The sequence below is a fragment of the Centruroides vittatus genome, unplaced genomic scaffold, assembly GCF_030686945.1.
Source record: "Centruroides vittatus isolate TY-2023 unplaced genomic scaffold, ASM3068694v2 contig_971, whole genome shotgun sequence".
In the NCBI taxonomy this organism is placed as follows: domain Eukaryota; kingdom Metazoa; phylum Arthropoda; class Arachnida; order Scorpiones; family Buthidae; genus Centruroides; species Centruroides vittatus.
The window spans coordinates 1,317,648-1,343,270 of NW_027122644.1; the positions used below are offsets into that span (position 1 = coordinate 1,317,648).

General features: G+C 26.0%; 1 protein-coding gene across 2 annotated transcripts; it reads left to right on the plus strand.

The window, feature by feature from the left end:
* On the plus strand, positions 1–25,623 carry Wsck (tyrosine-protein kinase Wsck). 2 transcript variants are annotated; one of them, XM_067282912.1, is made up of 17 exons: positions 1–126; positions 3,735–3,810; positions 6,785–6,891; positions 6,981–7,176; positions 9,900–9,996; positions 12,923–13,169; positions 13,237–13,318; positions 15,602–15,762; positions 18,927–19,143; positions 19,212–19,328; positions 19,404–19,567; positions 20,368–20,469; positions 22,337–22,407; positions 22,483–22,523; positions 22,899–22,995; positions 23,757–23,856; positions 23,937–25,623. In XM_067282912.1, exons 2-17 carry the CDS (start codon positions 3,759–3,761, stop codon positions 24,006–24,008), a joined length of 1,923 nt encoding a protein of 640 aa, XP_067139013.1. In that variant the 5' UTR covers positions 1–126; positions 3,735–3,758; the 3' UTR covers positions 24,009–25,623. The 2 variants fall into 2 exon arrangements, 1 of the variants encoding a protein (XP_067139013.1); XR_010882364.1 differs by lacking the exons at positions 22,899–22,995; positions 23,757–23,856; positions 23,937–25,623 and having other exon boundaries at positions 20,368–20,468; positions 22,483–22,526.

Genomic DNA, 25,623 nt, shown 5'->3' on the forward strand with positions numbered 1-25,623 from the left:
GACGCGAGGTGGCGTTTGACAAACCGCACCTTGTTGCGATATGAGAAGAATCTAGACGCAAACGAGATGATCGTTAGAAAATAAATATAAATGTATATTTAAAACGTATAATTTACAGGCGTAAATGTAAGTTTTGGCTTTTATTCATTGTTTTATCATTATTATATTAAAATAGAGTACTTATTCATTCAATGTAAGAAATCCATGACTCATGCATTAAAATGTATATAAGTAAAAATTAATCGATTTCATATTTTAACAATGCTTTATAAACAGTGCATGTGAACAATAATATTATGCTTTGAAATGAAAACTATTGGGTATACCCTATTGGGATTTACATTGTGGAATATTCTTTTGTTTACACTGTAGATAGATAATAGAGTTGTGTGTACTGTACAGTACATCTGTGGGAAAGTTGGAACTGTAATTATTTTTATTTGAATTAATGATGCCTGTCTAATGGCCTCTTTTACTATTGATTTCTGTCAGGTATATATATTGATGGATGGGGAGGAAGAAAGCATTTCAGTTTGATAAATTATAGGTGTATTTTAGTTTTTACAATGATATTTCCTTAACAAATTGAAAATCTGAAAAGTAACGTTTTTCATTTCCTTATTTATGTTTTTTTTTGTTTAGTTGTAGTAGTAGTAGTGAAGAATTATTAACAGCTTATAAGCATTATAAATTAATAATATTTCATCTTTAAAATACTTTGAGATTTAAAAAAATATGATAAATCAAAACTAAAGATGATAAATGGCTTTCTTCCAGAAGTCTTAAACTTTTTAAAATTATCTTGCACTTTTTGGGAATATATATATTTCCTTGTCATCACAGAGTCAAAAAACAATTTTAATATGTAAAAGATTTTTCCCTTGCTTTAAAACTAATAATTTTAAGTGATGATTTCAAAAGAATTAAGTAATTATATTTTATTGATAATACATTTTTTAAAATATTAATTTTGTAAAAAATTTTTTAAAAATTTGATGATGAAAATTTTGAAATTGTTACTCTTTCTAACACATTATTGTCATTGTATTTTATGCTTAAGCATTTTGAAATTTATTATTCAATAAAATAGATATTAAACCTATAATAACTTGAAGAATTTGAATATTGGAAAGCAAATGAAGGACAACAGAATAATAATAAAAGATTAACAAGACTGGAATTTAATTAATTAATCAGATAAATTTGTAAGACAAAGAAGGTTTATTTATATTATAGAAGGTAGATTATTTATAATTGATTAGAAACAAAAATGATATAGGGCCTACTGATTTTTAAGTAATTGATGGTATATTAAAGATTAATGAATTATCAAAATGTGTGTTTTTATACAGGATTGGCTTTCAGAACTAAAGCAAAGAATTAGAACTTTCAATCATGAATTTTTTTCTGGTGGACTAAAATTATTTATACAAATTATATTTATATACATGAAAAATTTTCTAATTTCAAAAACTAGTTTTATTAAGGCTTTAAGATGTTTATATTATATACAGTCTGCTTTGCTTAAGTCAAATACATTTCTGTAAAGTCTATTGTACAATGTGAGACACTATTGATATTGTCAGTAAGAATCATTCGACTATGACGTGCATTGATTGTTCTTTAATTTTCTATGTTTTTTGATTGATCAATTACTTTTATTTAATTTGCCAAAAAATATTTTTAATTAATTTTCAAATTTATTTCAACATTATATAAATTCAAAGTTATTTGTTATTTAATATAAAATGAATACCACTATCAAAATACATAGTTATTGACTACTTTTAAGATTCTACATCATATAGTATCTAAAAAGCAATCAATAATAAGAATTTTCCAAGAATTTGGAAAATGTCAGTAATATGTGGTTTAGAATTTAATAAATACTTATTGATGTTATTTTAAATTTATAAAAATATGATACAAAACATGCTTTATAGAAATATAGTTTTAAAATTTTCCTTAAAACATTAAATTATAATCAGTTTTAAAATCATATACCTATTTTAAAGCAATTAAAATTCAATTATTTTTACATTGTTTTGACAATACTATTATTCAGCAGTATATATCCAGTAAAATATGAAACATAGATGAAGCATCAAATGACATGCTTGACCTGTATTCATATTCTTATGGATCATGTTATATTTACTAATTTTGAAAAAATTTGTAATACATTTTTATTAAGCTGTTTGTTTGCATTGTTAGTTTTGTACATTATCCCATTAAAATAGATTAAGTCAAAATGATAATTTTGATTTAAAATCTAGACAAAGACCCTTAAAATAGTATTTCCTAACCTGAAGAAGTTTGTACCTAAACAGTTCAAAATTTTTAGGCTTCATTCTAAAATATATTGAGTTGTTTAGAATGTAGTGCTAATGATAATCCTTGTGGATAAGCTATTGCAATGTTAACACTTGTCATTGTTATCATTGTAGCATTTAATTGCAAAACAATTTTTTTTCTTATAATTTACTTAAAACATTAAATTATTTTTGTAAATTATTTGACAACATTCTTTAACTATTTTCAATTTATGGACATTTAATGATATATGAAATTTTTTTATTTTTATAAAATATATCAATATACGAACTGGACATAGTTAGGAATCACTGCCTTAATTTTTATGGTAACAGCTAATAACTAAAACTGGATAAGTTATATAGAAAAGATGAATGGATATGCGTGGATAAATGAATGCTGAAAATTTATTAAATAAATCATATAAAATTGCAGATTTTATACATTGTAAGTGAATAAACTGTGACTGAAAGCATCAATGAATATAGAGAAGATATTAGAAAGAACATTTTTAGTGATCTGACTGATTATTTTACTTAGAATTTACTGACATAGAACATTCTTGCTCTGGGGTTGTCACATACAAAGATTATGAAAGAATTTCAAAGAATTTTTGGTCTGTTTAATATACAACTTATAATTGACATATTTAGAATTATTTCTAATGAAATAAATTAAATTTTCAGCACATTATTATTAAAGTAAAACCTCACTAAGTCAAATTGCATTAATGCTAAGCTGTCTATAGGTCTTGGGCACAGTTTATAAGATTTTTCTATATAATACAATCTCATTAGTCACATTTGTCAGTACTTTTAACTTGAACATATTTTCCTATATACTGTGCACACTTTGATTGATTCCTTCATTTTTCTGTTATATTCCATTCAAATAAGATTATTAAATAACAAACACTGTGGCTCTGTCAAATACACCACTGTATCATTACACAACCTTGTATTGACATCCTTTTATTGATACAATATTTTACTTGCATAATGATTGGAACACATGAGGACCTTGACATGCCATAAACTGTACAATTTTGTAATTATTCTGTGAGCAGATTCTTGAGAAACAGCTTGATAAAGGAAATCCATTGCCATAGAAAAATCTGAGAAAATCAATTGTTAACTGAAGTTGAGATTTTACTATATTTCATTTTTGGTTAAAATTGATCATAGTGTCATTATTTTATGATAGAATGTCTAATTAATTAATATATAAAATTAGATGAAAAAGAAAATAAATTTATCATAGAATAATTTACTTTTAATTCTATATTTCTATATTTATAGATTCTGTGTTAAATAAGAATATTTTTGTTTTAATTTAATTAAAATAATTTATATTTTAAATGACAAAAGTCATAAAAAATTAACTATCCATATATTGATATTTTAATAAATTTTTCTTTTTAGGAAAATAAAATTATAGATAACAGTATGGGTCATATATTCTGGCTGCTTACACTCATCATTATATGCCACTCATCAGGTAAATTATTTTTTAAATACATCAAAAAATTCTGATTTAATTTTATACTTTTGTAAATTTAATGCACTTTCAGTTTAAAATTTTGTTGATACAGAATACAGAAAAATTTGTTGATACAGAATGCTCAAATTTAATTTTGTTTTAAATTTATTCTAGCTAAAATTTGTAAAATCAATACATTAATTTCATAAAGTTATATGTTAGGTACATAATTTAATTGTCCAACAAATAATTTAACAATTCCTTTTATATAATTATAATAAATTTTAAATAGTTTCAACAAAATTTTGTTAAAATTACTTAGTTTGCAAAAATGTAAAATGTACTCTTGTTTGATTTATTTTGTTATAGTATTTACAAATTTATTTTATTTAAATTATTTATAAACAAGATAGTATTTATTTTTAACTTAATTATGCAGAATTAATTACATTTATATAGAAAGTAATATATATAAAGGTATATTTGTTTGTGTATAAATATTTTTTTACTTTCATAGTAAATTCAAAATATTTGAAAACTGTTACCTGAAATTGCACATCAATTTTCTGCTTTCACAGTTATAAACTGTATTATTATGATGTTAAATTAGAAAACCTATTTAAAATTTATTTTAACAGTTGCTTTTTTTTATTTTAAGATGATTTAATATGTGATTCTAATTTTAAAATTATTACAATGTTTAATCTCATTTATATCACATATAAAGTTATATAGTTGAAAATGTTCATTAAAATGATAAACTTGTTACATTCATGCTTTAATATTTTTATCATCACTTTTCAATTTTGTTATGTTTTTATGTTGTAAGTTTGCATAATTTATTTAAGTTATCATTAAACAAAATGATGTATTATTTGTTTTATTACACAAATTAAAAGTGATTTTTTTTAGAATGCTCTTAGATTTTGCTCTATAATACTGTTAAATAATATAAATAATCAGTAAATAGTATTCTTGTAAACTTTGATTCATTAGTTAGCAGTCAGTTTTGCAAATAGCATGCATTTAAAAAAAATTTGTGAACATACAGCATGTTATTCTAATGTATACACATTAGAATAACATAATTTAATGAGCTCTATTCACTATTATGACTTGTAATTTATATATATTGTAATTTCAAAATTGCATAAAGTAATGTTAAGTAAATTTCAATCACACTATATTTTATTTTACCAGATGTATGAATTGGGAAATGAATAAATCATTATAATTTTGAAAGACAAAACTGTCAAAACAATATATGATATATTATCAAAATGGCAAATGGTTGATTCATCATTGTACTCAAAGATAACTGTAAATTAAAATTATGATAAAAACATTTAAAAAATTAATATCAATTATTAAATTTCTAAAATGTATTTCAAAATTTTATTTTTTGTTATTGACATTTAGCTAAAAATTAAAATTGCATATATTGTTTTTCTAATACAAAGCATTTTCAGATTATTTTATAATTTTATGGTGATATAAATTCCAAACACGAGTTGAAATTGTCGTGTAATATAATTGTTCATCAATTAAATGATGGGAATTAAAATTAAGGTGCCAATGTATTTCAGTAGTTTAATATTTACAATTTAATTTAGAATATTTTATTTCAGTTCATAATTAATTTTGTGTGATGATTAAATGATTCTTTTGGCAAAGTATTGATTTAATAATTTATGACAGAATCAATATTTACACAAAGTACAAGCAGCAACTTTGGAAACTAACATTTTCTGATATGATGATATTTTTGTTATCTGTAAATCATATGCTAAATTTTCATTTTTGTATTTTTCAGCCAATAAACAAAATTTCAAGGCATCCCTCAATGGTTTCAGTAACACCAAAATCATTTGTGAAAAATAATTTTTGTCTGTTTTCTATTTAATTAATATTTTTCATTGTTTTATACATTATAAGTTTATAACCTATCCACTGTAAAAAGTAAAACTTTTTTATCTTAAAAAAATCTCTTATTTTCTTTTTTTTAATTCTCTAGGAATGAAATTTCCTTTATCAAATGTAACTCTCTTGCTTAACTTTCATACATAGGAATACTTTAATTTTCCCAGCTCTGTTGGGAAAGTATGGTGATTGGTCAAAAAATGAATCCCTATTCTCAAAATTAAGCTTTTTGCCATTTTATAATAATTAAAAATGTAAAAAATTTTTAAAATAAAATATCATAACAGATACTGCCATACACCCAGTTTTTGTTGTTGGGAAAGTTAAGCAACTCATTGCTGGATTTTTTAGGAGTGTATTATTAAAATTATTACACTTTATCAGAAATATAAGTAAATAAATTGCTTGCATAAAATTCACAATAAATTAATGAAATGAATTAACTAGAAAGCTAACTTCAGGCATTGAGTTTGAATTTAAAAAGTTTACAATTATTCTATGTTTGCTGAATTTTGTCATTCTAGGAACAGAGACTATTTGACATAGTGCATAGTGAGCATAGAAAAAAAAACAAAGTAACAAGAACTTTCAGTATCACAAACTGTATTTCAAGTACATGAATTAGATAGTTCTCATTAGTAAATAAGTGATATCTCCATGCCTGAGATAGTTTTTTCTGCTCATTATGTTGTTATAGTCACATGACTTCCATTCCTGTAACAAATGCATTCAACAAACTTTAAAACTTTTGCTGTCTGAAAATGGCTTGTTAGCCAAAAATATTAGCATCTTTAATTTATTCATTTCTTTTTTTCTTCTTCTTTTTTTACCCGTATGTGAGTAATTTACTTTATTTATTTAGAACTATTACATGTGAAAGTTGGGTACTGTCTTTATATAGTTCTCCTATAAATTTAATTATTCACATTGGTTAAAATGACTTTTGTAATTTATTTAATATTTCAAATTTTAATTTTTATGTAAAATATTTAACGATATCATATTATATATTAAAGTAAGGATAAATTTTAAAAAATTATAATTAAATACACTTTTTTAACTTTTTATCTAGAAACATCAATTCCAGGACCATCATCATTGAAAGTGATTAATAGATCTGAAACAGAAATTCATGTGCAGTGGTCACCAGTATCTTCAAAAAATATCATAAATTATCATGTAAGGAAAAACATTACAAAAATGCTAAATTCTAAAAATGCTAATTTATCGTCAGTAACTTTTTGTTATTTAAATATTATTACAAATAGATAAAAGCTGATCCAATAAAAAGTTATTATGAAAATCAGCCACCTGTTAAAAAGGAATGGTCATTTAGTAATAAAACTGAGAAAGCTGATTTATTACAATTAGAACCAGGAACTCAATACAATATAACCATATGGGCTTCTACAAGTGATGGAGATACTACATCCATTTCAAAATTTGTATGGACAATTGTGGGAGGTAATTTTCGTCATTAATGATCTGTTATGATTTTATATGTAATTTTTAATAATTTTTGCTGAAATTTATTTTTATTTTATTATAAAAAATAGTAAAATTTAATTATGTAAAACACCATTGATTTTTACAATAAATAAATTTTAATGAGCTACTTTTATGATTAATACAGCCTTATAATTATATATGTGTATGTATTGCATATGTATGGTGATTTTTAATAATAATAGCATAACTAAAATATTTCACTTTTGATTTAGCTGCAGAGACTGAAGTAAGTTTGATTTAGCTTTAAGTCAAACTTAATACACTCCTCTTTGGATCATGTTTAAATAATAGCTGTGAAAAATTTCCTTTCTAAAAATCCATTATCTGGAGAAATGGTATTTGATGCCATGAACAGCAAAAGGCACAACTTCTATGAGTGATTATGTAAAAGGAATGACACAAGATATTTTTGCTATACTTACAGATAGTAAAAGTGCAGTGATTTTCATTTTGCTGAACATGCTTTTTCTATGAAGTTATATTATCAAACAACAGTAATACTGTTACTATGCACTGGGGATGTAAACCATTGCAAAGTCCACTGACATCATATAAGAATAATTGTCTAATTAAAGCTAGATGTTCAGAAGTGAGACCAAGATGACATGAACTGATTTGTCAACAACAGACTGAAGACATTTTCTTCATCTTTATGGGGCAATCAATAGATAAAGCAATAGGTTCCAATAGTGCATATGCAATGCTAAAACAGTTGAGGTTACCTTATGCAACTATACAGAAAATTCTGTATAAATTGTTCCTATGCCTAAACAATGAATCCTATCTTTTTCACCTGAATGGAACTGTGAACAGCCATAATTGCTTCATTTTGGACTGAGGAAAATGCATAAAATTCTACAAATTCCTTTTCACATGTTAAGTGCTATTGCATGATATGGATTTATGGTGATCTTTTATTATTAGTCTGTCTGTTAAAAAACTCATTGAACTGAGTTTATAACCTGTTCCACTGCTGTCCTGTTTGGACAGCAATGAACCAGGTTATTTGTTCTCCTACAATTGTAACAGTGATTTTCACTGCTAAAGTTTGTATTGATTTGTATATTCCGTATAGTTTGTCAAAAATATGAATTTGTTCATTTTATGCAGGATAGAACACATTCTTATATCAGACATTCTGTACAGCAGTTGTTGCAACATTTTGCCAAAGATAGTGATTAGTCTTGATTTCCAATATCAACACCTTTCTGCCATTGCATATATAACTTGCTTATAATGAAAGCCATTGAGTATTTTCTGGTGTAATTTTCACTAATTTTGATACCACAGTAAAAGAACTTTTTTGTATGTTGATTACATTTTATATTTAGATTTCTGGTTCAGTCCCATTCTTAGGCCCCAAATCAACAACAGTTTTTTCTTCTCACAGTTCCAATTTCTGTCTAGTGATGATGTTTTGAATTATTAAATTTTTTTTTTTTAATTTTCTTTAATGTGTTCTGCAGACTAGTTTTACTAAGTTTGATTGAATTTCAGCTGCTATGTACTGTCTGTAGCCAACTTTGAATGTGGATATTGTAATTATGATACTAAGATTATCTTTCTCTCTTTCTGTGTGTGTGTCATTCATTTCACATATTAATTTTCTGAAATGGTAAATTAGTTTGTTACAGTAAAATAGATTTTACTTCATGACTCCAAAATGATTGTTTTTATTTTGATATGGAAATTTTTTTGAAATTAACTGTAAATATTTTGTTGATTTTACTTAATGAAATGTTTTTATTGCATACCATATCATGATTATTTCAATATAATTTCTATTGTTCAATTCTTAGTTAAGATGTTTTTTAGTGAATTGAATCATAAGTATTTGCATATTTTAGTAAATATAATTATGTTTTTATTCACTACTATATTATACTAATTGTTTTTTCTGGTTAAACGAATAAGCATAGAGATAGTCAAATTCTTATTTTTTAACACTTTAAAAATAGTTTAAAAATTATCTTCTCAGGTTACATTCTAACATTTGAGCTATTTAATATAATTGTTATATTAAAATATTGATATTTATTAGTGACAGTTAAGTTTGTGAAATGGTAAACATATTTTGTCAATTGGGAACCTTTGAAAATCTTGATGATTAACAATACACTTTATATTGTTTGGCTGATTTTAACATTGTGATAATACTAACTTCACTTTTACTTTTTAATCTCACTAAACTTTGAAGTTCAGAACATGCTTAGAATTATAAATATTTATATCATTTTTCATAATTTAGTAATTTTATCATTAACATTATCTTTCTATTGGTTAAATTGAATAACATTTCAAATAATATATATTTCAAAATTTTAGTAAATTATCATCCCTTTAAATCATATTCTATAATGTAATATAAATTGTAACATAAATTAAAATTAGATTTTTAAAAATAAAATTAAAGATTATGTTAGAATATTTATAATTCTCAAGTTTATATAAATAACTGTTGGTTTTAATTATGCCATTAAGCTTTTTCAGTAAGCTTAAATTGTTATATCTTATTATGTTTTTATTTATGTACTAAAGTATTATTAAAAAATTTATAGATTAATATTAATATAAAATGAAAATATTTAATTTATAACACTATATTTGATTTTTAAAGAGTATAAATTTTCTTTTTACATTTTAATTAATTATGACATTTTCCCTATTGGACATGACAGCACCAGAAAGACCTCCTGTTGTAAAAATTCTTAAAAGGACAGGAAAAACAATTGGCATAAAATTACATCCTGCTTTTAGAAATGATAATTCTATTATGTAAGTACAAAATAATGTTTATATATATTAATTTTAAATTAAAATTTATAACATTACATTAAAAAATTATTATATAAAAGTGTTTAAAACATTTTAAAATTACAGCTTAATTAATTAATTTTTTTATTTTTGTATATCTAAATGAACTATTTCCATTTCTATATATCCTTATTAACTCTATTCTTTTTGTATAAATTAGTCATTTGTTTGAATGTTATGTGAGTAAAATTAAGGTTAAAAAATTTAAAGAGAAACAAAATATGAATCATTTATCAATATAAATATCAATTTTTTGATATATATTACATCAAAATTTTTTAAAATAAACTAACTCACCCAATTACTTATAAAGAAGAAATTACTCTGTTAAAATGATGTCATTAGTTTCTAAAACAGCTTTGGCAGTTTTTCAAAATTAAAGGTATAGAAATTTAATTGTAAAGGTACTGATATTTTATTTAGAAATTAATTTAAATTATTAAGTGTATGAAGTATGCTTTAATTTTACATCTCAAATTGTCTTCTCAATCTCAAACTATAAAATCACATTACAATATTATTTTTGTTTTTTGTAAAAGTATCTGTCTATTTCTTCCTTCCACGAAAAACCTTCATAATCCAGTGATAGGTGTTTCTACAACAGCTAACGTTTTCAACCCCGTCGGGGTCTTCTTCAGGCAGAGCTCATAAGAAATTTCAAATACCAGTGAATGGAACAAAAAACCGAAGCAAATTCTATTCCATATTTGGAATCATGGAATTGGAAGATAAGCTGGAACATTATGCTCGTGTTGGGATGTTGTTATGATGGAAATATTGTTATGAGGGAAATGCACACCCACAAATAACTTCACATTGAATTAAATCAATGTGAAGTTATTTGTGGGTGTGCATTTCCCTCATAACAATATTTCCAGGCGTGCGAGATGTTAATTGCATCCTTGTAGTTGATGCATGTGTTCTGCAATCCCGCCTTATATATCTCTAGAGTCTCCAATGTTCTAAGTTGGTCCGTATGGTGTGACATTCTGATTATATGAGCATTTTGGAGGTCGGCTGTGATTCCCGGTTGTGTGGCATAAGTTGCCAGTGTCGTAGATTGTTGGCAATGTTGTACCTGTGCTCCCGAAGGCGCTGATGGAGAGAGCGTTTGGTCGAACCCACATAGACCAAACTTCTATTAAATCTGTCATCCCAAAGGGGAACCGCATATATACCCGGTGCGTGTTTCATGTCCAAACTGTCCTTCCCATTTCGAAGTAAGCTGTATATCGACCTTGGTCTCCTATAAGCTATTTTACTTTGGGTGATGGATGAGATTTCTCTGTATATCGCATCCAGATGGTGGTTGTATTCTACTACTTTTCTTGCATTATTATCAACAGATGCCACTTCCTGGATACGGCTGAGCTCGGCCAATGTGTCTTCGTATTTCGAGTTGTGCGTGAACACGTGCTTAGTTAGTGCTCTAAAAGTCGTGATCTTATACAAATATGGATCTTCCGAGATAGCTGGGATGAACAAAGGTACATAACATTTTTTATAAAATACCCTATGAGTGGTCTTATTATCCCTTATTTGAATGTCCAAGACGAGGAAATGAGCAGAGATGTTGCTTTTTTGTTCCAACTTAACGCTTAGCCCATACAGGTTGGTGTTCATTGTGTTGATAAACCTATTGATGTCCGGCTCTGCTTTCCATATGATAAGGATGTCATCTACATACCTCCTGTATGAACAAAAAAGCAACATCTCCGCACATTTCCTCGTCTTGGACATTCAAATAAGGGATAATAAGACCACTCATAGGGTATTTTACAAAAAATGCCATGTACCTTTGTTCATTTCAGCTATCTCGGAAGATCCATATTGGTATGAGATCGCGACTTTTAGGGCACTAACTAAGTGTGCGTTCACGCACAACTCGAAATACGAAGACACATTGGCCGAGCTCAGCCGTATCCAGGAAGTGGTATCACAGCACGGTTATGATAGGAACATAGTGTACAGCATAGTCCACAATTACACACAGGGAAATACTCGTAACAACCTAAACGCCGGGGTAGGATCTATTGATAATAATGCAAGAAAAGTAGTAGAATACAACCACCATCTGGATGCGATATACAGAGAAATCTCATCCATCACCCAAAGTAAAATAGCTTATAGGAGACCAAGGTCGATATACAGCTTGGGTACAACATTGTCAACAATCTATGACACTGGCAACTTATGCCACACAACCGGGAATCACAGCCGACCTCCAAAATGCTCATATAATCAGAATGTCACACCATACGGACCAACTTAGAACATTGGAGACTCTAGAGATATATAAGGCGGGATTGCAGAACACATGCATCAACTACAAGGATGCAATTAACATCTCGCACGCCTGGAAATATTGTTATGAGGGAAATGCACACCCACAAATAACTTCACATTGATTTAATTCATGTGAAGTTATTTGTGGGTGTGCATTTCCCTCATAACAATATTTCCATCATAACAACATCCCAACACGAGCATAATGTTCCAGCTTATCTTCCAATTCCATGATTCCAAATATGGAATAGAATTTGCTTCGGTTTTTTGTTCCATTCACTGGTATTTGAAATTTCTTATGAGCTCTGCCTGAAGAAGACCCCGACGGGGTTGAAAACGTTAGCTGTTGTAGAAACACCTATCACTGGATTATGAAGGTTTTTCGTGGAGGGAAGAATTATAATTCATCCAGTATATAGTAAGAAGTATATTTGTTATCTATCTATTTATTTACTTAATATAGGAAATTTAAAAATCACATATTATACAAAAAATAAATAGAACAGTTTTAAAACTAAAAATAATGTTATTTACATTAGTAATTGTTGTATTAAGTTATTTAAAAAATGATATTTCATGTATAAAATTATTTATTTCTCAGGTTTTATAAAGTGATTGTATTAAAGGAAGAACCAATTGTGACATTTAATTCAGAACGATTGTATAATTACTCTGAAGCAGTAAAAAATGGTTTATCTTTTTATGTTGCTGCCCAGCTTACTCCAGAAGAAATAGAAAAAGTATTTTATGTTGGTGATGGTAAAATATATGGTGGATTTTACAATGCACCATTATCAGAAGATCAGTCATATGATATTATGCAGGGAAATATAATATCTCTTAATGGGGTATGTTAAAATATTTTGAATTTATATCTTAATAATATTTATAATAATCAAATGTTTTAAATTTTAGGTAACAAAAGCTTCCTATTCACAAACAAAAACACCTCCGAACATTACCCCACTTGGAATAACTCATCGGACACAAATTACAGGTGAATTTATATTGAATTGTTATTAAAATCATTCAAACTTTCTTTAAATTAAAATGTAAAGTAATAAATATGTTAATAACTTCTCATCATATTCAAAACAATGCTGTTTGTAAAAATTAGATTTCACAGAAATCTAGCACACGTCATTTGCATAATGATGCTTAAGAAACCATAATACATTTGAAAATTTTAGAACTGCACATCAATATATTTATAATAATTTTAATATGAATTATATAAGATAATATATGCCAAAAATGATTTTAAAAAATAAAAATAATTTTATTAATAATAATAATAAAAATAATAATTACTTGAATTTGTTTTGATTAAAGATATATTACCAATAAACAAATATCATAGAATTATTACAAAAATACTTCATTAAATAACACATTATATAAATATCAATATAAAGAAATAAATAACAATTGTATAGTTCAGGTAGCTAATACTTTTAATAAAGGAAATTTTAGAATTAAGTTTTGTAGATTAATTCTTAGTAATAATTTTTTTAGAATATGTATATCCTAATAGGAATCGTAGTAATTTTATCTTAGTATTTTACTGGTTAGAGCATTTGAAATACAGTAAAGTTTGTTGATCCAGCACCTGATAATCTGGAATGTTCTATAGTTTGGCATCCTTTGAAAAGTAGCCAGTAATCCAGAATTGTCCAATCTGGTATGTAATATTCTGTAAATCTGAATTTGCACACTTGGTGCACTAAAGACCACAGCATAAATTGAGATGAAGGTGGGGATGTAGTTATGCATACCATGGTTTATATCCCACCTAACATTGGGAGTGAGTCATGGAATTAAGAACAATCTGATTTGAGATAAATGACTTATTTTGCTACAGCACTTTAAGTTGGATTGGTTGCTTTCCTGTACCAAATATTAATACATGTTTTCATCAGTCACCAAACAAGTTTGTGCAAACATCTTTCAGGATTAAACTTGAAAATATCGTCTGACGTTTGCAGATTGTTTTCTTACTCTTTACACTCTGGTCATTAAGAGCCCTTTCCAAGCCTAACAAAGGTCTGACCAGGCCCCTAATGGAGGTGGTAGATGGTGAGGAATAAGAACTGATATTCTAGAAAAGACCCTCCTATGAAAAGTTCTGAGGTTACCTAGATTCAATTTCAGGTCCTTCAGAGTGGTATGTTGATGTCTTAATTATCATGGCCATTCAGCCACCAATGTTCACAGGTTTTAAAAATAATTCAATTCTCACTGTCTGAGCACCAGCATCTATAAAAGGAGCTTTCTTATACAGAAATACCAGTTGTTTGGGAATCACTCTTCAGTCATTTACAAGTTCTTTTTAAGTTGTTCTCCAGCTGTAATTTATTCAACAAAGTTAGCAAGTGGAATTGACATGCTGATTCAATTTCTATGCAATCCATCTCATCTCCAAACCTGCACTATTAGCCATCAACATTTACTGTCAGCTTTCACTTAACGGTAACACCAGCATTTATATAATATGTAATCTGATTGAAGTAAAGCATAAAATAAATAAAAATAGTAGAATAATATATTTATTATTATTAATTACATGTAACAAAAAGTATATGAAACTTAGCATATACAGGGTTTCTATGCACCTGGAAAGTCAGGAAAAGTCAGGAATTTTCATTAGTGTTTGGAAAAAGTCAAGGAATTTGCCTCTTTGACTGCCTTGTTGATTTTTTGCTGACAATATGCTTGACTAAGTATAACTGTGCAGACAACAAGAAGTAATGTGATGCAATACAACTTATGAAAAGGGGTGCAGAATTTTCCCCAAGCATACACAAAATTTTTCCAAAAATTTACAAATCTTGTGTGTTTACATTTGGTACATTTTCAATGTTAATCTTTTTAATCATTATTGTTTCACAGTACAGTAGTTTAAAATTGTTGGCATTATGTTAGTTGTTAAAGTTGATAGCAAACAACAGATAATAGTGGATCAATTATATATTTATTAAATAACAATAAATAAATCTTTAAATTATTCATTTATACATTTTTTAATTGTAATCTCATTTACTTACTCTGCTTAATATTATCACTGTTATTGTTGCCAGTTTAGATGAATCTCAAAGTGATTACAATAAGCAAAGTTGATTTTACATATATAATTTATTATAATAATAAAATATTTACCTATATATTAAATCTTTTCTTCTTTTACTTATTGAGTAATTTTTGGAAATTACTTTTTATTTGTATCCATTCTTTTTTGATAAAATTAAAATCTGTTACTTATACAAGTATTTTAAATTTTCAGGTCCAACCAGTTCAACATTAACTGTAATTTTAGCAACTGCTATTGGAATTTTTGGATTTTTATTAATTTTATCTTTTATTATATATTATCTTCTTCGTCGTCACTATGGAAAACGTAGGCCTTCTGATGAATTAGTATTACATGTACAAGGATCAGAATCAGTAAGTAAATTTAAATTTAAAATACAGTAGAGAGTCGTTTATCCGAACCCCGGTTATCCGAATGAAAATCATTCGGATTCTGGAATGCGGACTGTGTTGTGCTGAATCGAATGTTTTTGATACTAGATGTACTTCTAAAGTATAATTTTCATGTTTTTATATTCTTCAATATATTTATTTTGTTTGTACAAAATAAAGAAATAATTTTTAATGATACAATAGCCTCGATTATTATTATAAAAATTTTCATTAGGCTTAAAATCGACGAAAATTCAACACGAAGCGACACGCAACGGAGAAAAATTTCAAGCAGGTTATCTATTTCAGGCAGGTTATATATTTTCAGGCGTTAATATATTTTTTCGTACATAATCAGTTATCCGAACAAATCAATAATCCAAACAATCCCAGTTCCCAATTGATTCGGATGAACGACTCTCTACTGTATTCAAAAATAGAAGTCTTCTGCTGTTACTGATTTAAAGTTTTTATACTCTTATTTATTTTATTTTATAGATAAATATTATTTAAAATTATATCAGTAGAAAATGAAGATTTTTGTTTTATCACAATAATATTTTATCTTTAGATTTCATTTTAAAGTGTATTTATAATACATTGTAAAGCATATATATATATATTCTCTTCTGTTTATGTAATTTGAAACAGCTTGCTGTTTTGCATAAATTAAAATTCTGTCTTAGAGAAAAAGAAATCAAATACCTACTATTCCACCTAGAAAAAATTATTTTTGCATCACTGATTAATATCAGCAATATAGAAATATACATAACTGAATTTTTATACTTAAATTTTTCAGTCTTTATGCTTTATTAATGTGAAATGTTCATTTTTTTTAAAATGTGCCTTGTAGAAAGAAACTTTTAGATTTTGAAAAAAGTCAGATTACAGCATTATGATCAGTTGGAAAAAGTTACTAATTTATAGAAAAAGAATTAAACTTATCTGTTGGAGCAATTCAAACTTTTGTGACATAACAACAGTCTTAAAAATATGTGAGATATCCTCACAAGTTGTCAGGGACATGAACACCAGATCATTGTGGCAGTATTAAGTACAAAGAAAACTGCAAATGAATTGAAACAAGAACTTTCATCTTGTCTGAGAATACAATTCTTAGAACAATTAAACAAAATAAAAATGTAGTATGTGCCAAAATGGAAAGTGAACCATGTCTGATATCTAAACACAAGACAGCTAGCTTGAATTCTATCAAAAGAGCATGTACGAGGATTGGAAAACAGTATTATTTAATTTTCTTTCTTGCACTAGTGCTGTGATATTAAAACAAATTTTTATTTCATGTGATATTCAGTGATTAGAAAAGTTTAATTTAGATGAACCTGACAGGTTTGCTAATTATTAGCATGATTTATGTAAAAAACCAGTTTTTTTTCTAAACAAAAATTTCTCCAGTGGAAGCCTGACAGTTTGGCGAACTTTCAGTTTTTGAGGCAAGTTGAAGTTGTCCTTTACATCATCCAAAATAGAGAGTAATGAATATCAGCAGCATTTCAAGATTACTTAATTCTATATTTACAATACTTTAGAAGAATAAAGTTTAGTTTTTAGCCTGAGCAATATAATACAATGAAAGTATGTCAATACAAGTTAGCACAAGCACATATACTTGGTTAAATTGGGAAAATATTGATGTTATGAAGTGGCCGACTTATTCTCCAGATTGAAATCTCATGTACAACATCTGGAGAATGAATGAGGAAAGTCTGCAAAAAAATAATAGGCAATATAATTGAATGAGAACTTTATAATGCAGTAATGCTTGTGTGACGATCGGGATATTGTGAACTTTATCATTTATATGTACCTTTATAATCTTTTAACTATATTTTATGCAAACTCTACATTTTATACAAAACGGAACGAAGTAGACCAAAAAGGGTTAGTTAAACGGGAAATCAACTGATAAAACTTTCTGATAAGAGCGGTCTAAACTCGATTCCCACGAGTTGAGTTCCTTGTTAAGATGAGTCAAATTTCGGTGACACGACTACGTCACCAATAACTTTATTGGTCCAAGAAGATCATCTCTTCTGACGAAATCAAAGAAGGGCCTGCAAACTCCCTCCCCATATAAAAAGGGAGTACGATGAGTAAGACGGAGAAGTTGTTACTGACCGTGTGTTTGTGCGCTCAAAAGGATAGTTACCTGTCGCCACCGATCCTCCCTCATCATCTATATTCAAGCCGAACTGTCGTCGTTACACTTCCTATCTGAACAACTATTACCTGTTAGTGGACAGAGTCATTACCGACGATCTACTACAAGATCATCTATTCTTAGCCCGAACGCCTACAATGGTCTATAAGGATATCATCGATTATTACATCGACATCCGACTACATATCTTAAGGTATTTATCCTACACGCGAATATTTGTCAGCTCTCTCTCTCTTTAATCCGCGTAGATTTATGTTCGCGGATCGTGAGCCTTGTACCTTATCATGTGTCTCTCTGTAAAGTAATCGTTTGTATCTAATTAGACATATGAGAAAATAAACGGGTATATTTTTATATATAAATCTCTGGGTGCGTTCTTTCCGTCATCCTCTCCACTCACTTCATTCCGGGTCTAACCCATACGTAACTGCTCGCGCAATTGATTTTCTGTATCAATCTAAAGATACAGTGGTGTCATCCTGACGTGGTATCAAAGAGATACCAGCCCTATGATCACACTTGTAAGGAATGAAATAGATAATTTCACTTTGCTGAAGCTTACAGAAAGTATGTCTAACTGAATTTTTCAAATAATTGAAATAGACTCTTCTGCAATTATCAAATTTAATCAAAATTGTTTTATTTGTAAATTAAATTGTTAATTTTGATGGTATATATATTTTTGCATTAATGAAATTCTGGATTTCATTACTTTGTTTGAAATTAACAATTTATTTTTTTTACATTACATAAATTTTGTGCTGTAAATTCATTTATCAATATTGAATTTAATGCAGAATACATAAATTCTTTAAATTCATGAAAGCAGAGGGATTTGTATATTTATGCTTTGCAGTGTAGATAATAGAATGGGATATAAATATTTACTTATTTATTTAAAGATACTTTTTGTAATATAAATTTATGGATTAACAGAAGATTTTTACATTTGTAATTTTAGGAAGAGAATGGGTCTGTCCCTGGAGTATTGCAGATTGATGAAGATACTGATCTTGGGGATTTTTTTGAAAATTTAAAAGAAAGATATTGGCATATACCAAAAAATCACATAACTATTCATCAAACTGTTTTGGGTCAAGGAGAGTTTGGAGAAGTTAGAGAAGGAATTGTTTTCCGTAAAGCACATGGAACAACATCACTTGTCCAACAAGTCTATGGTATCAAATTAAAAATTGTTATAAGTTTTAAATTCTTATAAAATTCTTATTAAGATTTTTGAATTTAGCTCCTCCATCCATGGATGAAAAAGAAAGGAAAAATATGTTGTCAGAATTAGATACAATGATTCGAATTAGAATTCATCCTCATGTAGTAGAGTTTATTGGTGTTTATGAAGATAGAGGTGAGTAAAAAATACAGTAAATTTTTTATTTTTTTAATTGTATTATATTTAAAATATGCTTTTTGTTTTGTTTAGATCTTTTACATATTGTGATAGAAAATTCTTCATCAACTTTAAGAGGTATGTTATTAAGAAGTCGACAGCTAACGGATGGCTACGTTTGCAATTTATCAGAAGCTCATTTAATAGAAATTGCTTTTGGTATAATACAAGGAATGATTCATTTATCTGAGCATGGGGTAAGTTCAATTTTTATATCTTAAAAAAAAATATTTTTTCCACTAAAATATCTTTAAAAATGTTATTTTATTAAATAATTGTAAATTTATTCCAGAGTATTTTGAAGTTTGTCATTGTAATTAATTTCTATCATTTGGCTCATATATATTAATACTGTTAAATTTTTATTAATTAAATAATGCTTTATTTACTTTTCTGTTCGTTTGGATACTTTAAACAAATATAGCAGGGATGGGCAACCTTTTTCTATGTAAGGACCACATTTAAAACTTTTGAATTGACATGGGTTGCACACGAGTAAAAAGAAAACTGCGGGTAAATCAATTATTTATTCATATATGATTATAAATTAACATAAATATGCTTAATTTGACTTCTGTCACTTATGCGAACATAATATATCCAAAATGTTTGGATGAATATTAGTCATTGCTAGTTTTAGTTTTCATGTGAGTCTATTAGTTGAATTCTTAGTAAAAAGTAAAACAAAGTTGTAGAAAATAATGACAGAATTTTTGCTGCATACTTCCTTAAATTGGGAAATTGATGATATATTTATTAATATTTTGTGTGGCTCATGGGTTGCCCACACCTGAAATATAGAACAAATATATCTTGAGAATAATTGATTTTGATATCTGTAGTATATCATTACATTTCATAATATTTATGTATCAATATTATTTTTTTAGAAATTTATTGTATTTAATAATAAATATTTGAGACCCAAGAAGATAATTTATTTAGAAATATTTTTATTTTAACGATATTGGATACAACTTTTATTATTATTTTTTAGATTTTACATCACCATTTATCCTCAAGAAGCATTGTTATGATAGATGGATATACACCTAAAATAGCTAATTTTGGATTAGGATTTTTTAATCCATTAGGAAAAGTAAGAAAAACTTGTACTTTTTAATTAAAAATTTTTTAACTTAACTAAGAATTATTTTAAAAATGTTTAATTTTTATGATTAATTATAACATTATAGATATGAATACTAAAAAATAAATTTTATAATTAAATTGAATTATCATAATTAATTTTGATAAAATGCATACACATTAATAAGATATTTTCTTAGTTAATTATTTAATGTTGTAGATTATGAGAAAAATATATAAAATTAATTTTTAAAATAAATTAATAAAAGTATTGTTTGCCACAAAATGCTAATTAAGTTTCAGAATTTATTTTGATATCCATAATTATATTTTTTAGTTCTCTTAATCTTAACTACATTTATAGTAAAATATTTATATAGATATTAACCATAGTAACAAAGCACAGTATTGATTTTGCATATTATTTGACAAACATGCAATAGTAAAATGATATAAATATATTGTTTTAACTTTTTTGTTAGTCAGTTAACTTTGTTAAACTTATTTATTAAATTTATTTCTGTATATACAGGATATTCACAACTATTTCACAAGTTTAGTTAACCATGATTCTTTTCTACATTTGTGTTGTGGTGTAATTTAATTATAATCTTACTAAAATATTTTAGAAACTCATATAATATCTAATGTTTGTGCTGTTCCAAGCATGCTCTTACTTGAACACATTATATAAAAATCAATAATTCCAAATATGTTTGTATTTGGAATTGTTGTAAATATTTTAATATATTTAATATAGTCAGTTACAACAATTAATACTTCAAATAATCAATGTTTGTCTTATTTTATCTAATAAATAATAGTTTAATAAATACACCTTATAACAATTACATTTCTATATGTTTACATATCATACAAGAAAATATAAACATATCAAGTATTTGTATTTGTATTCTATTCTATTTTCTTTTCATCTATGAATTGCTATTCTACAACATTCTTCTGTTTTCAATCTTACTTTTGTCATATTCCATTTTTTGGGACAATACATAATATATAGATTATAAAATGGTGCTAAGGACAGGAGTTTCGTCATTTCTATTTGCTGAGCCTACATAAGGTAGTAGTAGTAGTAATAGTAGTAGTAGTAGTACTTTATAATGCAAAGAAACATTTTTCTGGTTATTGCCTCTGCTGATAATGATTACAGTGATATTTTTGAGGATTGTAATATTGGTAGTGATCTGGTAGTGATCATGACTGTTTTGAGTTGAAGGAATTGACTTTTTCAATCAGTATTTTTTTTCTTCATTTTACTGATTTTTATCAGCTAGGATAAATAAACACAATACAATGCTTTTAAATTGATGGGATGAAGAAATTCTTGCTGACAATGTTTGCTTGTTTTGTGTTAGAAATACCATTTTCATTTGATTCTAGTAGATGACTATGTCATAAATAGCTATACAAAATACTTTACAGAAATGATTGCTGGGATAGAAAGACATAAATAGATGTTTTGCTTTTCATTTTCTGACTATTAGTTCTATTCACATTATTAAATTATAAGACAAATGTTGAAATTTATTTCCACTTTTTCTAAAGGATATGATTTATCAGAAAAGTCCTTATTTTGGCAATGCATTACAGTATTTTACATTTCTGATAGTGGATAGTTGCTGTGTATTCTATTAAAGTTTAGTTTTTAGTAAAAATATTTTTCATATAGTTTTTTGAATTTCATTAATCCTATTGAAAACATCACTTATCTGTCTTGAATTTATCTATATAATATATATAATTTTTAATTTAGAAATTTTTTACAAATATTATTTATCAACTTTATATAAGTAATCTTAATATTGTAATATAAACTGGCAAATTATTATGTATTTTTTATTTTTTTTTAAATCCAGAAATTAGATTTTACTAGATGGACACCTCCAGAATCTCTTAGATCTGCAAATTTTAATGTTAAAAGTGATGTGTAAGTATTTTTTGTTTATAACTATTTAAGTAGTTTTTAAATTTAAAAAAGAAATTAAAAACTTACTTCTTTCAGATGGTCTTTTGGTGTTTTACTCTGGGAGATTTGTACACTAGGTGAGATCTGAATATTTTATACCATATTTATAATTTTACAGAATACATTTATGATGATAAACTTTTAAAAGAACTTACATTATAAATTATATTTGTGTGTAAATATTAACTTTGTCAACATAAAAATTTAAAACTGACATTAGAAACAAACTGCAAATAAAATATTTAATATGTAAATTTACATAAGATATGCTTTCTTATCTGTGCACAAATTTATCTCTTTTTGTATTTATTAATAATATATCTTTAAAAGTTGTCACAAGTAGTTACTGTTATCAGCACTTGACCAAAATAAATTTAATTTCAGTATTCATTAAGGATTTAATAAAAACTGAATAAGATATTTAGTTATTTGAATTAATGAATAATTTTTAGGTGGAACTCCTTATGTGATTCTTACAAATAAGGAAATTCCAGCCAGGATTTTTCGTGGGATGAGATTGCCCCAGCCTAAAGGAGTATCAGATGAATTGTAAGTGCTTGCTAATTAATAGTATTAACTGTTGAAAAATATTAGTATATGATATCTTAAATTTATTTTAATGTAATTATTGCAATATTATTAAAATATACAAATTATTTTGTAAATAACAATAAATTCGGTTTGAAATAAAAATAACCATTTAAATTAAGTAAAATTATAACTTATATGATTGTTATCCATAAATTTTTCGTTCATTGGAGAATTATTGTTCAATAAAAATAAAGACAAAATCTGCCCAAAAGGGATCACACTTATTTTCTATGTTCCTAGACAATACACTCAAACCTGTTTTTGTGCGAATTTTTATACGTGTAATGTGTTTTGTGCAATTATTTTTGTGCAGTATACCAATTTGATTGAAATTCATATACCACACACAAACAAATCGCACAAAAAAAAATCGCACAAAAATAGACCGCACAAAAACAGGTTTGAGTGTACACTTTGTCTAGGAACATAGAAAATAAGTGTGATTCCTTTTGGGCAGATTTCGTCTTTATTTTTATTATATGATTGTTATTATTACCGTTTTATCTCTTTTACATAAATTAAATATTTCCTCATAAATTTTTAAACAATTAAAAATTTAATAAAATTATATTTTAAATAATCATTACCTTTAAAGAATTGATTTTTTTTTTAATGTGTGATTTGCTTTAATATAATTCTTAACATTTTTCAGTTGTCTTTCTGTCTGTGAATAATTTTAATTACTTCAATATAGAAATTATAATATTGATATATTACAGATATCAACTAATGCTTCATTGTTGGGAATTTGATCTTGATGAACGTCCATCATTCCATGAACTTGCTACTGTAACACAGAACATGTTGCTTTCAGCTAAAGTATGAAGATTAATTTGTATTAATTAATAATATCTTTTTTTTTTACTTTCTTTAATATTTAACATTTTTTATTTTTGCAGGATTATCTAAGATTAGATAGCTATCCTGGTTTTCAATATGAGAAGTTTGATCCATCAGCAGATGAAATGTGATCATTGTTCTTATGTGTTCATTTTATTCATACAAATTTCATATGTTATTTTACTGCCTCAAAGTTGTTGAGAAATAATCATAAATTTTATACATTTATTCAAGAAACACAAAACATTGAGGAAAAGAATTTTTGCTCATATACAAAATTAAGTAATAGTTATTTTTTGAATATCTTTTGCAAAAAGTTTTAAATATTTTTATTATCAGATAACTTTATTTTTAATATTACAAACTAAAGCAAACTTTGTTTTTATATGAATATTTATAAAAAATTTTATAAAATAAATTTCAGTCTGCTTTCTAGTTAACAACAAAGGAGAGTTTACAAAAATAAAGTCATTTCAGTAAGCAAAAGGAATTGGTAAAAATATGATTAATTTTCTGAAATTTTCTTGTAAAATTAATTTCTCAAGACTTTCAATGAATGGTATATTTGATTGGAAAGACTTTGGACATGTTATATACTTGAAAATATATAATTCAATTTTCTGTTTATGTGAACAGCTTTGTTAATAAAGATTTGAGTTTATAAGTTTATAACATCAGAAGATAGGGCAATGTTTCTCCACTTTACTGAAAATGTAACATTAATTATTAGTTAAAGATTAAAATACTGAAATAGGATTAGATTAACTTATATACATATACCTATCTATTTATCATCAAAAATTCAAAAATATTAGAATTATAACTAGATGCAGCTAAAATTCCAATCAAATATACTTAAATTCTATACCTCATTCCATAATAGTCACAGTTTGAGTTTATATGTATTAAGTTTATTTTAACATTTTTGTTTTAAAAGATAATTTTTTTCTTTAATTTATAGTATTATTACTTTACATAAATAGTCTAGAAGTGGTGCCAAAACTTATAATCTTCATTGCTATCAACTATAATATATTAGAACATTTTAGATTTAAATATCAAAATTTTAAGGATATAACTAAAAGAACTGTATATATATGTTTGTGCATGTGTGTATATAGGTATGAATCACAATATTTGTGAACAAAAATGGCTAAATTTATATTTAAAAATAATTTGCTAAAACATTATGGTAAGCTCCTAAATTTCAATTACTTGAAAAAATGTTTTTTATTGTCAATGTATTTTGAGCAAAGAATATTTTATTAATGAAGCTGAACAACCAAGTTTTCCTTTTTAAGTATATTTTAACTACATATAAATAACAATAATATATATATAATGTATATGTATTGTGTTATTTTTTACAAAAGGAAAATTTTTAATGCAATAATTTTCTATTCAATCAAGAAAAAAAAAATGTGTTAGAGTAGCAAATTTAAAAATCAAATTTGTGATACACAAACATTAGTCACATTTATTATTATTTAATTTTTTTTTTTAGTTAATTGTGAATATAAATTATTTAGTTTATATAAAGAAGAAATCTTTTATTATAAGAGATTGCAAATTTGCATTTAAAATGCTAGTTTGGTAATGGTTTTTTTAAATATAATTTTTTTAAATCATGTATACAAAGTGTTTATACATATTTTTAGATTTATATATTAAGTATTTGTATACGTACAGTTTTTTTTAAAATTACTTATCAAATCTGAATGAATTTTAAGTTGGACAGTGTCTTAA

Excerpts from the sequence above, each read along its gene's own strand:
- Wsck (XM_067282912.1), top strand. The coding sequence starts at position 3,759 with ATGGGTCATATATTCTGGCTGCTTACACTCATCATTATATGCCACTCA. Across the intron at positions 7,177-9,899 it reads TGTATGGACAATTGTGGGAG|CACCAGAAAGACCTCCTGTT; the intron begins GTAATTTTCGTC and ends TGGACATGACAG. Across the intron at positions 22,996-23,756 it reads AAAGGAGTATCAGATGAATT|ATATCAACTAATGCTTCATT; the intron begins GTAAGTGCTTGC and ends GATATATTACAG.